The 15,361-nt window shown below is 39.9% G+C and overlaps 1 protein-coding gene across 2 annotated transcripts in view; it reads right to left on the bottom strand.

Moving 5' to 3' along the window:
* tmeff2a (transmembrane protein with EGF-like and two follistatin-like domains 2a) overlaps nt 1-15,361 on the bottom strand; it is a 115,472-nt gene that overhangs the window by 39,088 nt on the left and 61,023 nt on the right. For both annotated transcript variants that reach the window (XM_053496824.1, XM_053496823.1), the window contains exon 4: nt 13,191-13,217. In XM_053496824.1, coding sequence (XP_053352799.1) covers nt 13,191-13,217 — 27 coding nt within the window. The remainder of the gene's footprint in view (nt 1-13,190; nt 13,218-15,361) is intronic.

Genomic DNA, 15,361 nt, shown 5'->3' on the forward strand with positions numbered 1-15,361 from the left:
TATGCACTATGAGGTGGGTGCATCACTTCATGCACTTCTCATCTCACCCTGACTCTGGTATACCATCACTCTGGTATAGGCTCAGTCTGGACTCATCAGATCACATGACCTTTTTCCATCACTCCAAAGTCTAATCTTTATGCTCCCTAACAATATCCCAATTGTATTGGATATATTCGAGTTCTTCACTTGTTTTTCTTGCTTGATGCCGCCCAATAACTTGGCCTTTTTTGGCGACTTTTCTCATAGGACATACAGTAAGGTGGCTTCACTCAGTAACTCTAATCAAGAAGGAAAGGTGTTTTTTATGTTAATTAGATGATGTAAATTGCTGCAAGTATAGTCATTGTAGATTTGTGAGATGCTAAGATATATTTACTTTTGGATTTTTAAAAGCATGCATATATTGTTTGGTAGAATTAAAAATAAATTATCTGGTTAAAAGCAAATTTTGGTCAAAAGATGTTTTTCCTTCTAAAATATGTATGTTTTTCTTGAAAAATCCTTAAAAACTTAATAAAAAAAAAATGATTGAAACAAAGTGTTTACGAACAGTTTGTAGAAAAGAAAATTAAGCTGATAAATAACAGCTGACTTGTACTTATTTTATAAGGACTTCTGTTTCTATAATAATGATTGCCAAATTAGTTGAACAAAAATATAAAAAGGTTTAATCTTTCCCTTAAAATTACTTCACTAGGTATTATGTTCTTGCTACAGTATAATATCCAGCAGATTTGTTTAAATATTCGCCCTTACTGAGATGTGTACAGTCATGATGAAGTCAAACTCAGTTTAAAATGCCCTCAGCATGGGTCACTGCTGAAACATGTCGCTTTTAAGTATATAATATTCCATAAAAGTTGGGATGTACAGTAGTTCCTGCTCGGGGTCCGAGAGTGAGTGACTAGCCGCGCATCTCTATCGCTAGCAATTAGCCCAGGGGTTTTTACAGTGTTTTGTTTTTTGGAAATCAATACAGACTAATTTCTGAAAGCATGCTTGTTTCTGGCATGAGGGATAATTCAATAACTCCGTGACATGCTCTGAAATTTAATTTACTGTACTGGATCTAGAGTAGAAAACTGTGCGATGATTTTTTCCCCGCACAATTTCATCAATCTTTTTTTTGGTAGAGTCAATAATCAGAGTCGATTGAAAGAATTGAATATCAGTGTTTGAAACTTGTAAAGGTATGCACCAAACATTCTTGCGGTTCTTCCCCCCCCCCCCTTTTTTTTTTACAGGACTGGAGTGTGGAGCAGAAGCTTAGCAGGAGAACAAAAAAACATTCTGTACATGTATATCTCATTTAAACCATATATACTGTATACTGTACCTTATTTCACACCACCACAAAATTACACTCACTCATTCCACTTATCCTGTACACGGTCACCCCGGAGCCTATCCCATGGTAGGGCACTAGGGTACACCTTGTACAAGGTACCAATCCCACTCACTATGGGTAGTTTGGAAACTCCAATTACCCTAACCTGCATGTCACTGGAGAACACGCAAACTCCACACACATCGAACCCTAGACCCTGGAGGTAAAAAATATAGCTGCATGAGACAATAAACATTAGCACTCAAATCCAGTGGAATCGAACCGACAGTCTACCTGAGATTCTACTGAATATGTTCTAGACAACAGCAACATCACTTCCTGTGCTCATGAATATTCACTTAAAATGCTTTGAAAGTTAGTTGGCTTGAATATTCATTTCAAGTGGCCTGCTTTGAGACCGGTTTGACCTTTAACCTCTCCTGTCCTTTACTTCACTGCTTCCTTTTCAAAGACTGTCACACATAACGGTGACCGCTTTTATAAACACACCCTGCTGACAGCTGATAAAAGCTGAGCCTCCAATAACGAACTGGACTCCATATGAACTTGAACACGTCTCCTGTTATACTGAACCTCCAGTCTCACACAGTGTGATGCAGATCAATCCCTGCTGTCCGTTATCACCCAGATGAGGGTTCAGTCTGTTCAGTCTGGTTCCTCTTAAGGTTTCTTCCTATTACCATCTCAGGGAGTTTATCCCTCAGCACCGTCGCCCTCATCAGGGACAAACGGATCCTGTTGATTCATACACATTTTATTACATTGTATTAAAATTTTCATAATTTTCTTTTGTTTCTGTAAGGCTTCTTTGCGACAATGACAATTGTTAAAAACCCTATACAAATAAAATTAAAAAGGATTTGAACCAACCAAAGTTCTCTCTCTCTCTCTTATATATATTATATATATATATATATATATTAGTGCTGTCAAAATTAGTGCGTTAACGCATGCGATTAATTTAAAATATTTAACGCATTAAAAAAAATTAACGCAATTAACGCGGTTGCAGTTTTTTTTATTTCCTGTTGTGGCCGACGTGTGTTCAACGTGCAAAGAAGTATGGATAAGACCAAGGAAGGACTTTTAGACGGAAAGTTTCAGTATAAAACTCTGCCGGATGGTTCTGTGGATAAAACAAAAGTAATCTGTACATTTTGCAAAGCCGAATTTAAATACCAGAGAAGTAATTCGTCTTTGACATATCACTTAAAAGCAAAACACCCCACCGAAACAATCTTTACAGGGCCCCGCCAATGTAAATTGCATTGATTGTTTTGAAATTCAAATGACACAAATGGCACATACCTGTGTTTTTATTTCTGTAATAAATATGGCTTTCAAGCCAACAGTTAATTTGGAGAATATTGATGGTTTATTGCAGGTATATTGTTTACATGAGAAAATCTGTGTTACAAGTTAAACAAAAATTCCAATAAACAATCATATTTGAATTTAAATAGTTTCATTGTCTTGGGTTTACATTAATTATTTACATTTACATATCCAAAAAGTTTCAGTGTTTTAATTGTGATTAATCGCGATTAATTGCAAAAAATTGTGCGATTAATTAGTTAATTTTTTTTAATCGATTGACAGCACTAATATATATATATATACACGAGTGACGGAACCGAGCCGAACCGATGGAAAGCCAAGCCAAGCAAGTTTTTTCTTTTCTTTTCATTTTGCATATCCGAACAAACACTCACACACTCACTATGGGTAATTAAATATGGACTATAGTGACACTGGTGGCTCAGTGGTAGGTGTTTCGCCTGGGTTCGATTCCCAGCCAGTGCTCAAACCCCAGCCATTGGATGCAGTGCTGGTCCCAAGCCCGGATACAATGTGAGGGTTACGTCAGGAAGGGCACCCGGCGTAAAACCTGTGCCAAGCTGTAGTGCGGACTGGGTATTCCGCCGTGGCGACCTCTTGCCGGGAGCAGCTGAAAGACCAACAACATATGGAATAAAGCACATATTTATTGGTCCCAAGAAGTCGGACAGTAGCGGGAAGAAAAGGGAGCCGCTTTCAGTTTCATTTTTAATGAATTTTTAAACCAACTGGTGCCAAGAGGAATCATAAATTAAGGTTAAATCAGGTTTAATCTCTCTTAATTTTATGTTTTACTTCATTTTTCTAAATTTTTAAATTGTTTTTATATGATTATGGGGTGGGAAATAAGTAATATTGATAATATTTTTGGGTAGCTGGAACGGATTATCCGAATTTATATTATTTTCTTATTAATATGTGCACATATACACACACACACGCACACGCGCACGCATATTCACTTCTTCGCCTATTCTCTACAGTATGTCAGATATGTCTCCTGACCTTGAGTCCATTTCTCCTTATTCAAGCCTTGCCAATCAAAATGGCACCTGTCTCTCCCTGGCAGTAATCCCGGCATAAACCTTCCATTACTGCAAAGGGCTTAGCTTTATATGCCTGGTGCGGTTCCTTGTCCCCTCCCTAAACCCTCCAACCTGCCCAAGTCATTATTTTATATTTCCCAAAATATAATAGAAAACCTCTTTCGGCCCAAGGGTAACCCATGTTAATACAGTACGTCCTCATCTGAGCATCAGGCTGCGAGGCGCGGGCACACTGCCATCCGTCGATCTCTTTCTCTTTTGTTTCATTTCATTCAGATCTCATCACGTCTGACAGATTTACATTTCATCAGTTCTGGCCCTGACCATATTAATAACTCTAGAGGTGTTTGATGAAGTTGGGGAGAATAGCAAATGAGCTGATGCTGACATGAAACGATTATGTTTTTTCCTCTCATTTGGTCCTCGATCGGCCCTGTCTCCGCAGATGTCTAAAGGGTCACGTCTGTCATAACTGCGGAAAGAATTATGGAGTCATTTTCTTTCTTACTTTTTCTCTTTTTTTTTTTTTTTTACAAAGTGATTTTTTTGAAATGTTGTAAACCTTTATTTTAATCCCTTTCTTTCGGGTGGTGCGTTGATCAAAAACCTGTGCACGGATCCACTAAGTGCTTTTGTCAAGGTGCCGTCTCCATTGAGCAAAGCGAGGATTGATTTAAATAAAAACAGCTTTGCATCTGGATTGCATAATTCTCTCATCCCCTGAACACACAGCGATAAGATGCAGCCCAGAGCAGAGTGGAAATAAATATATAAATGCTCTCTGACTCACTTTTTCCAGTTCCCTCTGATCTGCTTTATGCTGCAGTCTGTTAAGTACTGAGCATTAAAAATCTCATTTCCCACCAAAAAAATAAAAGAGGAGCAAGCAAGACACATAACTGCTCTTGGAAAGGAAAGGATCTTAATGATGCTTACTTTACAGCACTCCAAAAGTCTGCTGTCACCTTGCGCATTAATAAAATTATTTTTATCTGTACGATGTAAAACATGCCTGCTTTAAAAATTTTATGGCTTATAATTTACTGTAATAATAAACACTCTTCAGTCTCTCATCTACGCTCTGTTAGAAACGTATTAGCTAATAGTTTAATATTGTAAAGAAACCTTCTTGCATATGTTCTAAATATGTTTTTATTAATAATAATAATAATAATAATAATAATAATAATTTAACCATTCTTGTTGTTTAATAATAACGTATGCTAAAATCTGATATAAAAAAATTAATATTAAAAGTTAATACCATTTCCTCAGTGATTAGATAAATTCTTTTCGACCATTCCAGGCCTCCCGTATCATCGCAGCTGAAATGGTGAGATTAGATTACCCGCTGCCTCGAACCCCTAACCTCGTTTCCATGGAGATCAAGCGAGGAAAGTCCGCGCCTGGAGGAGCTGGCGAGGCTGACTGTCGTCGCCTTGGGGAGGTGAGGTCATTAATTCTCCCTGGTAACAGTAGGCCAGGGTGTTTTTATAACGTTCCGAGACCAGGCGCAACGGCTGCTTAATGGGAAGACCAGATACGTTTCAACCTCAGACTGGAGCGGGGAAAATAAATAAATAAGTTTATCAAAGTAACAGCTTACAAATAACGGCTTCGCACGAGGTTCTCCCGCCGTAATTGGCTCCTGCGCGCGCAACTCGGTATCGATTATAGAAAATCTAACAACATTAAATAATAATTGGTCCTCGCTATGGATCCCTGGCAGGAACAGTAAACGGATTCCGCCGTACGGTAATTAGGATTAATGAAGTGCTGGCGAATCCGTAGAGGTGCATCACTGTAAGCTGCCGCCATGCAACGATTAATCACTGCAATTAGACGATGACACTGTTTACAATAATGTAACAACTGCCTTTTGATTATCCAACAGACATCCATGTGCAGCTGGAACAGAAGAAAGAAACCAGAGCGAAAATCTCAGACGGAGGGACGAAAAAAAAAAAAAAAAGAAGCCAGAAATTGAAATGCCCTATAAACTGAAATAATGAGGTTATTCCACCTCGTGCAGTGTCTCAGGTAAGTGTCTTTAAAGTTCTGGACTGTAATTAAAACCACCAAAGAGTGTTTTAATGAGAGAGTGAGAGACAATGCTTTCAGCATAATGAAGTAGCTCATTATGGTTTATTCCCTTCGGGAGTCTCGTTCGTTCTGGTTGGTTGACCCGGTATTCTTGACCAAAGACAGTTTCACTTTAACTTCTGGTTATATAATATATGTGTTTATTCTATCATTTTTTCCTCCCTGTATGGAGCTTGGCGTAGGATCACGAACACTCATGGTGTGCATTTCTCTCATTGTGTATTTCCAACTGGCAAACCGGACGCTCATGTTCTCGAAGCCTTTTTAAACACGTTCGGAGACAGAGGTTACGAATACATGACCCAACTGATTTATTCAAAGCTTTGCATTAACCATGGCTCAGCCTGCGGGCTACACTGATCCGAATTCACAATTTTAGGTATGAGAAAACAACAAACAGCATTTCCAGAGGCGAATAAACAAGTGTATTGACCTTAATGCAAATTTTGTTTTAACAGTAGATATAGCTTGGGGAACATTGAAACACGGTGAAGTTGAGGGCAATTTCTGCCCTTTGGTTTCTGGGTAAAAAGAAAATACGTTTTATAGGAAAGTTTACCCTGCAATAAGAAAACAATCAAAAAATATGGCAACATCCACAGAAAAATAGACTGTCCTGTCTTGACCTGCCTGGTCTCCAGATGAGATCTGAAGAAAGCAATGTATTTTATCTGATTTTATGTAACAGAGAAAGAAAGAATGAGTGAAGCGTGGCCAAGCAATCTGTCAGAATTACAGATCGACACTATATGGACAAAATGATTTGGCCAAACGTGCAATGACATTGTATCCAAACACACATACTTCAATATGGAGTCAGGTCCCCCTTTTGCAGCTATAACAGCTTCCACTTGTCTTGGAAGGCTGTCCAGAAGAAGTGTTTCTGTGGGAATTTGTGCCAACTAATTCTGTACAGCATATATGAGGTCAGGCACTGATGTTGGACGAGAAGGCCTGGCTCATAATCTCCGATCCAGTTCATCCCAAAAGTGCTGGTCGGGGTTGAGGTCAGGGCTCAGTGTTAGGGCCGGTCGAGTTCTTCCACACGGAACTCATCAAACCCTGTCTTTACAGTGCTTGCTTTGTGCACTTGGGCGGAGTCATGTTGAAATAGACAAGGGTCTTCCCCAAACTGTTGCCACAAAGTCGGAAGTAAAGCATTGTCCAAGATGCCTTGGTATGCTGAAGCATTAAGATTGTCCTTCACAGGGGATAAAGGGCCTGATAGATTGAAACATCTGAGTTCAATAATTAACAGGTTCGGACAAATATTTTTATCCATATAGTGTAAGAAGAGGAACAAGTACATATAAACATTGATTATTAAGTAAGCAATTATTATTGATTATACCAGTAAACTGGTGAAAGGATCACGGGCACCCAAGGCTTACCCATGCCTGTCCGTGGTGACCTGAAAGGCCTGCCTGTCCTGTCCGATCCTACAGAAAAGCTAAAAAAAAAGTCTAATCTGGCCTCGATTGAAAAGCACCAGAACAGCCAGTTCATCACCCACAGTTTGCCACATATGGAGCCCAGCAGGGTCAGACTGCTGACTCAGGTTCCAAACTCCTCAGTTCCTAATATGATTGAGCTCTCATGGGACCAACAAGTCGGATCCACAGAACACAAATTATCCCTTTTCTAATGGCCTGGTGCCAGATACCACAGCACACCCCCTAAAGCCCATGATGCATTGCAGTAACGGTTGGGGTTATCCATGTTGTGAAACTATAGTCTTCTTTCTTTGATCTCCACATCCTGATGGTATGACTAGCTGTGTTTACACGGACTCAAATATTCCTGTAATAATCAGAAAAACAGCCCAAATAAAAATGCATCATGCACACGCCTCATGATCCAGTCCTATCTGAAGGGACACTCAATGGAAATAAGAGGGGTCGTGTAGACCATAAATTAAGAATATTATACGTGTTAACACTCCTCTTACGGAAAAAATATATGCCAATATATTGTAAAATATAATGCAATATATAAAATAATACATTTCCATATATAGGAAACTAGTGCTTATATTTATTATGTACAGTATGAATGCACCATGAGTTTTTAGGAGGGACCCTCAGCAGTATGTGTATGCTTCTGCGTCCGCTGCTTTAATTACAAAGGACAGCAGAAGTACAGATATTTCTCCCATGACACCATCTTAGCTGTCTTAGTCATCGTCCTACAGTATACTGAATTAATTGAATTCAAAAGAAAAAAAAAGTTAATTCGTCTTCTTCTTTTTCATCATCTTTTTTATCTGTTATATTTCTTTATACTAAAGAACTCACTTTTCACAGGTCAAAAAAGTTCGGTTCTGATTTACTGCTCTGAGTATGTACTGTAAACACACGTCTTATCAGATCGGCGCCCGTGTAAACAGTAAATCCGGAGTCTCTAATTGGAATGATTATAATTGGATAAATATCGTCCTTGTAACCGCTGCACCCGCTTCAGATTTCCTTATCACAGTACGTACACATCACACCGCTACTTTAAATGTAGCTTCTAAATCCGGACGCTGCGCTACGGGCTACGGTTACCCAGCATGCACTTTTGGCCCGGCAGTCCAACAGACGGATGTGTGTGAGTGTTGGAAATCCCTGAGGGGGCCTCGGTGATCTGTGTGTGCTTTTCTGTAAAGTGCTCAATAGGCTTCCGCGGCTTCCCGCAAGATTTATCTCCGACCATTAAAATACATTTGATTGTTATCACGCCACACTGCCGCGGTGCTTTCTTAATTCTCTTTCTCTCCGCTTCCTACCTTCACCTCCCTCCCTTTTATCATCCTGCATCTCTCCCCGCGCCTCTGCCGCTATCGTTCTCCTTATCGACTTCCCCCCAGCTGTCTCTCTCGCTCTCTCTTTCTCCTTCCCGCCCAGTTTATTGACGCTCGTCCAGGCTTATCGTTTCTCTTTTTGTCTCGCTGTACATTTTTCTCCTCTCCCCCGCTTCGTTATCCTCAATTTGTCTCGCAGCTCCATCTTGTCTGTCAATGCGAGGAAACATCTATTTCCCAACCCAAATTAAACCTGATTGAATGTTCAGCAGCTGACCTACTAAACACAACAGCAAACTTTAGTACACATGCTAAATGAAGCAACCACCCAGAGACGCCACTCATACGCCATCTGATACATCAGACACCTCCGTTAGGCTAATCTGATTGGACGAGCAGCGTTTCCCAGAATGCTTGTATCTATCTATATAAATAAGAGAATGGTTTTGTCTTTGTATGATATCTTTTTTACGTTTTGGAGGACAAGAAACCAGTTTCAGAATTTGTTCTGTCTGTCTGTATGTCTGTATGTCTGTCCAGCCAGATTTCATCACAGCATCACGCAGAACTGTCTAGACAGAATTTAATGAAACTTTTACGGTACTTACGAGCAGTTACGTGCCAGATTATATCACAGCATCTAGCCTTTTTTTTTTTGTTTTTCAGTGCTTTTTTCCCCTCGAGGTGGGCGTGGTTACCAATTAACGCAATAGTTTACCGTGTATACACAGAGTATGCAGAAGACACAAAAACGACAGACAAAAATCATCAACACAAACACACGACTTATCAAGGTTTAATCTAAAAGAAAAATGGTGTGTACACTATGAAAACTGAACCTTGCGAAATCAAGATGTTGAGTAGAAGGGAAGTTTTGAGCAGTGATGGGAAGTTGTGACCCGTGAATGACACAAGTACCTTTTACAGTTTGCATCACTTAGCTAGTCTGTGCCCGTAAAGTAAACTCCCACTCCTAATTTCGAGCAGTTAGTACAGTAGTTAGCGACATCATCATCGTCATCGTCAGATGTGTTAAAGGATCATTTTCTGCAACATAACTCTTGACTTAAAATATGAAAGCTCATCAAATAAAGATGAAAACTCAGCCTGCAGCTTGGTGCCTCTGGCCAAATTCCAGCCGAGCTCATATTCAATGTGACCGCACTCGTGTGATATTGCTTAAATAAAAATATGTTCGAAAGATTGAATGTGTGTGATCTTGAAATAATAATTGACTTGTGTAATACACGCTTCCTAGACAAAGCAGCATGTCAGTTTTTAGTGAATTATCAAATTTAAAATTCTAATATTATCGAGTACAGAATCTCCAGTGGGTGTTTTTACATATATATATATATATTTATAATTTCAGCTCTGTTTCTAATCAGTACTCAGATCTCTTCAGATGAGATTTTAAACTGGGCTGAACAAAGTAAAAAAAAAATTTTATATCCTTTAAAGGTTTTTAAGACATTTTTGAACCTGCTCTACATCTTTTTAACTTCCTAAAAATTTGGTATAAAGGAAGAAAAGTTTGTAGATCCATCCGCATCAGCGCTTGGTGTGTTGATTGTCCCGAGATGCTTTTCAGCTCACCGCGGACGTAAAGAGTGCTTCTTTAAGTTACAATCTAATCGTTCTCCTTTGATCTCTCTCATCAAAAAGGCTTATATTTCGACACAACTGCCGCTCTTAAAACTTAAGAGAATGCTGTGTGTATTAAATACAGTTTCGCACACCACGAGTGTAAAGTAAAGTCACCGTCTATATTCATGTGTGTAGTACTGTATGTGCGATCCGACTGTAAGGAGACAGTGTAGGACAAGTGCAGGAGTGAACTGGGTCCCGATGTGTCCGCCTGAAGGGGTGGTCTGGGACAACGTAAGACATTTGTAGCGTGAACTCAAAAGTTACCAGTGCATTCTAGACAGAAATAATGTGGGGCAGATTGCTCTAATTGACAAATCTGTTATCATTTGTGGGCTGTCTGGAAATCTCCCCAGTTGACCAATTTGGAGTTCTCCACCACAAGGCTAATGGGTAGAGTAAAGTCATGTGATAACAGCTTTTTTCTTTTTAGCTCCTTTTCATTTACAGAATACATTTTGTTTGTAAACCACTAAACAGGCCATCCAATATCTGGTCGAAACACGTCTGGCTGAAAACTGAAAGTGCGACAGCCTCCATCCATGGGAAATGTATGAAATCTAGAGAGGGGAGAAATTGATTCAGTTATGAATCACAATTTTTTTTTCCTGCGGTGATTCACGTCTCGACTCAAACATCGCTTTTTTAAAGAATATTTTGACGTTTATAATCGAGGCAAATGGGTCGATCAGCCAGAGACCAGAATTGGACTGGTTTTCAGTTTCCGAGTGGCGTAACAGAAACGTGTTTTTGGTGTTACATTATCCAAAATCGCACTTGTTAAAAGCTTCCTATCTGCCTTTTTTCTCCAAACTCTGTGAGCGAATTAGTCTCAAACCCACTCATTACACGCGCTCACACCAGTCCGAAAATGGTGTAAATTACTTGAAAATCACGTGCATCAGAAGCCCTGCATGCACTCGTTAGGAGCCGCACGTGCTCACCAGCTCGCTGTCAAGTTGTCAAGTTTTGAGACTTTGGAGGCATTTGCCGAGATAAAATGTCTCGGTTTCTTTATAATCCTGCAAGTGACGCACTCTGAACTTTTTATTAGTAAAATTTTTGCTCCAAACACACGTGGTCCTAGTAGACGGAGGAAAAAGTATTCATAGTTAAGCATGATTTCCGCTTATACAGGAACGGTCGTAGCTGTGTATCAGAGCAGTTCTGAGAGAGATTTAATAAGATGGCAACTAGTAACACAGTTATGCTGGCTATTGCTACGAAATTTCGCCGTCCTGGGAGTGTACTGTGTCAACATTACCCGAGCAAATCGTCTCCTTTTGCAGGAGTCCCTATAAAATGGCTTATTAGCGAAAAAATGGGGAATGATGTAACAGTAAGCTTAAGATCAGAACCAAGAAAGCGGTATTACTATGGGAATATAAATAAATATGTAAATAAAGTGATAGGAAAAAGTTATTATAAAGGTATTAAGAATAAACTTGGTGGCAGATTTATTTATTTATTTATATAATTTTTTTTAACCTCAAGTGGTTTATGCTACAGTTGCACAACGTACAATGATCGTTTTCGTACTGTACAATATAATAATGTATAACGCTGCACAAAATATTTCTGAATATAAATTTTTTTAACCAATTTAAAGCAGTTGAATAAACCTGTCCTAAATAATTCCTGGGCAAGAGATCCGAATCCATTCAGGTCGTAGGTTTTTATTAAGAAGCAAGTTTGAAACCATGCAGAAGAAGAAGAAAAAAGCCTAAAAACTAAACTGTGTCTCATCTCGTCTGTCTCATCTCTTCCCCCGGTGTCATCGCCCCTTCTCGTCCTTCACTGATCCGCCCTGGACTCCTGCTGTACTTTTCTCTCTGTCTACTCTACAGCAGTCTTTAGTTTTGAAAAATAAAGACTGCTAAATAAAAATATGCAAATAAATATAAATCATTATTATTATTATTATGATTATTATGATTACTATTATTATTATTATTAGGATCACTAAGGACAAAAAAAGGAAGCAGAAAGAAGATAAGGAAGAGAAAGAAATCCTGAAAGGAGACGTGCAGCCTCATTCTTCCGAACCAATGGAGCGGTAATATCTTGGCGCTCCTGAAAGGCGTCGGCGTCCCGGCGGACGGAATGAGGCGACGGAAGAAGGACAGAGTGAAAGGGAGGGAGGGAGACAATTCAGACGAGCCTCGTATCCATGCGGGGCTCCTTACAACGTGCTGTCAGTCACTCGGCTGGGTGGGGACAGTGGGGTGTGTGTGTGTGTGTGTGTGTGTGTGTGTGTGTGTGTGTGTGTGTGTGTGTGTGTGTGTGTGTGTGGATGTTAGGGGAACAGTGTAATGAACAAGAATGTACAAGGCAATGAATTACTTGTGCTTTTAGAAGCTTCCTTAAGATACCAAACAAATGTGTGTGTGTGTGTGTGTGTGTGTGTGACTGAGATGAGCTTCAAGACAATGTGATGTATGCATAAAATGAACAAAAACAATATGGTATGTGTGTGTGTGTGTGTGTGTGTGTGTGTGTGTGTGTGAATGTGTGTCTAAAAAACTGTGAGACACTGTAATGTATGCATAAGGTTAAAATGAACAAAAACAACACCGTGTGCCAGTGTGTGTGTGTGTGTGTGTGTGTGTGTGTGTGTGTGTGTGTGTCATATACTTACACACACATATATATAAAAGAATTGTATCTAATTTCAATAAAAAAAAGTAGTGACACATTTTTGTAGCGTGTGTGTGTATGCATAAAGGTAAGTAATGATGGAAAGAGCCCCTGTGTGTGTGTGTGTGTGTGTGTGTGTGTGTGTGTGTATTAGAGAAAGAAAAAGAGAAAGAAAATGAACTGTGCATTCCATTTTAAAGATTAATAGATATGTGTGTGTGTGTATGTGAGTGAGTGAGTGTGTGTGTGTGTGTGTGTGTGTGTGTTCTCATATAAGCAGCCCTACCTTCATCCCCAGATCCAGATCCAGCCTCTGTAACACACAGAAGGAGAAGGCAGACGTTCACTCAGTGTCATTACAGAGTCATTAGGGTCAGCGTCAGAGTGATGATCTGAGGCGCAGCAGCAGATAAAGACGTAATAAAGAGGACGCAGTGACTCGCCCGGGCCTCTGAGGGGCGCGTTCGGGCCGCAGCAAGTCAAACGCATGGAGCGAAATATAATAAACAGACAAATACGCAGAAAAATAATAATAATAATAATAATAATAACAGAGAGATGAACCTGTTAAAGATGATAAATAACAATTTCATGGCTTTTACGGAGTCAATAGTCATACTAATGTCTTTCAGGGATTAGATTGTTCAGCCACACACACACACACACACACACACAGAACATACACATCATAAAGTCATTATCCAGCAATGTTTAATGCTGAAACAATATAATTCCCATAATGTAAAAGCTTTATAATTATGCTAACGTCCTGTAGGCTTCAGGGTTGGTATTATTGGCGCTAATGTCTCTGTGTGTCTCTGTGTGTGTGTGTGTTAGGGTTATTATTTATTGCACAAAAACGCAAACCACCATAACTACCGGTGTAGCCAGGCTGCCGTAAAACCACTAACAAACAGGATTATAAAATAGTCAAAAGTGTCAAATCAAAGCTTTTTGCTTTTAGAAAAATCCTCTAACGCCTATAAAGAGACAAACCAGCATGCTCTCTCTCTCTCTCTCTCTCTCTCTCTCTCACACACACACACACACACAGCCATCTCTCCGGTTGTGGTTCATTTCCGCATTCAAGCTAGATTTGGAACATTTTTAAACCTCTTCTGTGAAATAATAGTAATAATAATGCTTTTATTCTCTTCGATTTGTTTTATAATGGACTTCCTCAAGGCAGCTTTACAGAACCAGGATATGGATTTAAATTTCTATAAATACATAATAGATCGATTCAGGTACATTTTGTGATTTTTTCGTGTGGCAATCCATGTCCCGCCACAGTGGCAATGAAAATTGTGTCGCCGTGCACCTCCAGGGTGCGGGTTTGATTCCCAGCCAGGCTCGGTTCCCGTCTCTGTGTGCATAGAGTTTGCATGTTCTCCCCATGCTCCGGGTACTCCTCCCACAGTCCAAAGACATGTAGGTTAGGCTAACTGGCGTTCCCAAATTACCCGTAGTGTGTGTGTGTGTGTGTGTGTGTGCCCTGTGATGTATTGGCACCCTGTCCAGGGTGTACCCCGCCTTGTGCCCTAAGCCTCCTGGGATAGACTCCAGGTCCCCGTGACCCTGAATACAGGATAAAGCGGTATAGAGTGATGAGTGAGTGAGTGATGTTTGCATTTGAGGTGTTAAGATGTTGGTGGCTAGGTGCGCTAAATTATTCAAACATTGGGAGGCGGCACAGCATCCTGTGCGGTAGGAAAAAAAATGTTCAGAATTGTAAAAAAAAAAAAAAAAAAAGTAATATTGTATTGTGATATTTATAAAATCGTGATATCGCAATACAAATCATATCGATATATTATCGGGTATTGCGATAATATGGTATTGGGTGATCCCTGGTGACTTCCCTCCCTAAAATATAATAATATTGAGTGTTTTATGGCTTTATGGTCAGCTCCCTACTGGTGTGTGTGTGTGTGTGTGTGTACATACTCACTCCACAGTACATAAAACAACTTTACAAACGTTTCTACAGACATTGTCGCAAAGCAGGTTTAAAGAATCTAACAAATTCTGGAAATTAATTAGGAAATGCACTCTGTGTATATATTATACTCTGACTATAATGATCAGATCGTCCCTGATGAACGACGGTGCAGAGGGGAGAAAAAGCTCCCTGAGATGGAAACCTTAAGAGGAACCGGACTCAACAGGGAACCCATCCTCATCTGGGTGATAACGGATAGCAGGGATTGATCTGCACCCATACCGTGTGTTAGGAGGCTGGAGGTTCAGTATAACAGGAGATCAAGTTAATATGGTGTCCAGTTTAACTGATGGAGACTTTGGGTAAAAAACAGTTTGTGTGGATTTCAGTTCTAAAACTATAGAGCGACTGCAGTCTCATGCCATCACAGAGAAACTGCCCGCATCAGCAGAGTGTAAGGTCATTTTCATGGTCCTCACGTCCATCCCGAGCAGACCACATGGGGCCGTCCTCAG

This window comes from Clarias gariepinus, chromosome 5 (assembly GCF_024256425.1).
Source record: "Clarias gariepinus isolate MV-2021 ecotype Netherlands chromosome 5, CGAR_prim_01v2, whole genome shotgun sequence".
Lineage (NCBI taxonomy): Eukaryota > Metazoa > Chordata > Actinopteri > Siluriformes > Clariidae > Clarias > Clarias gariepinus.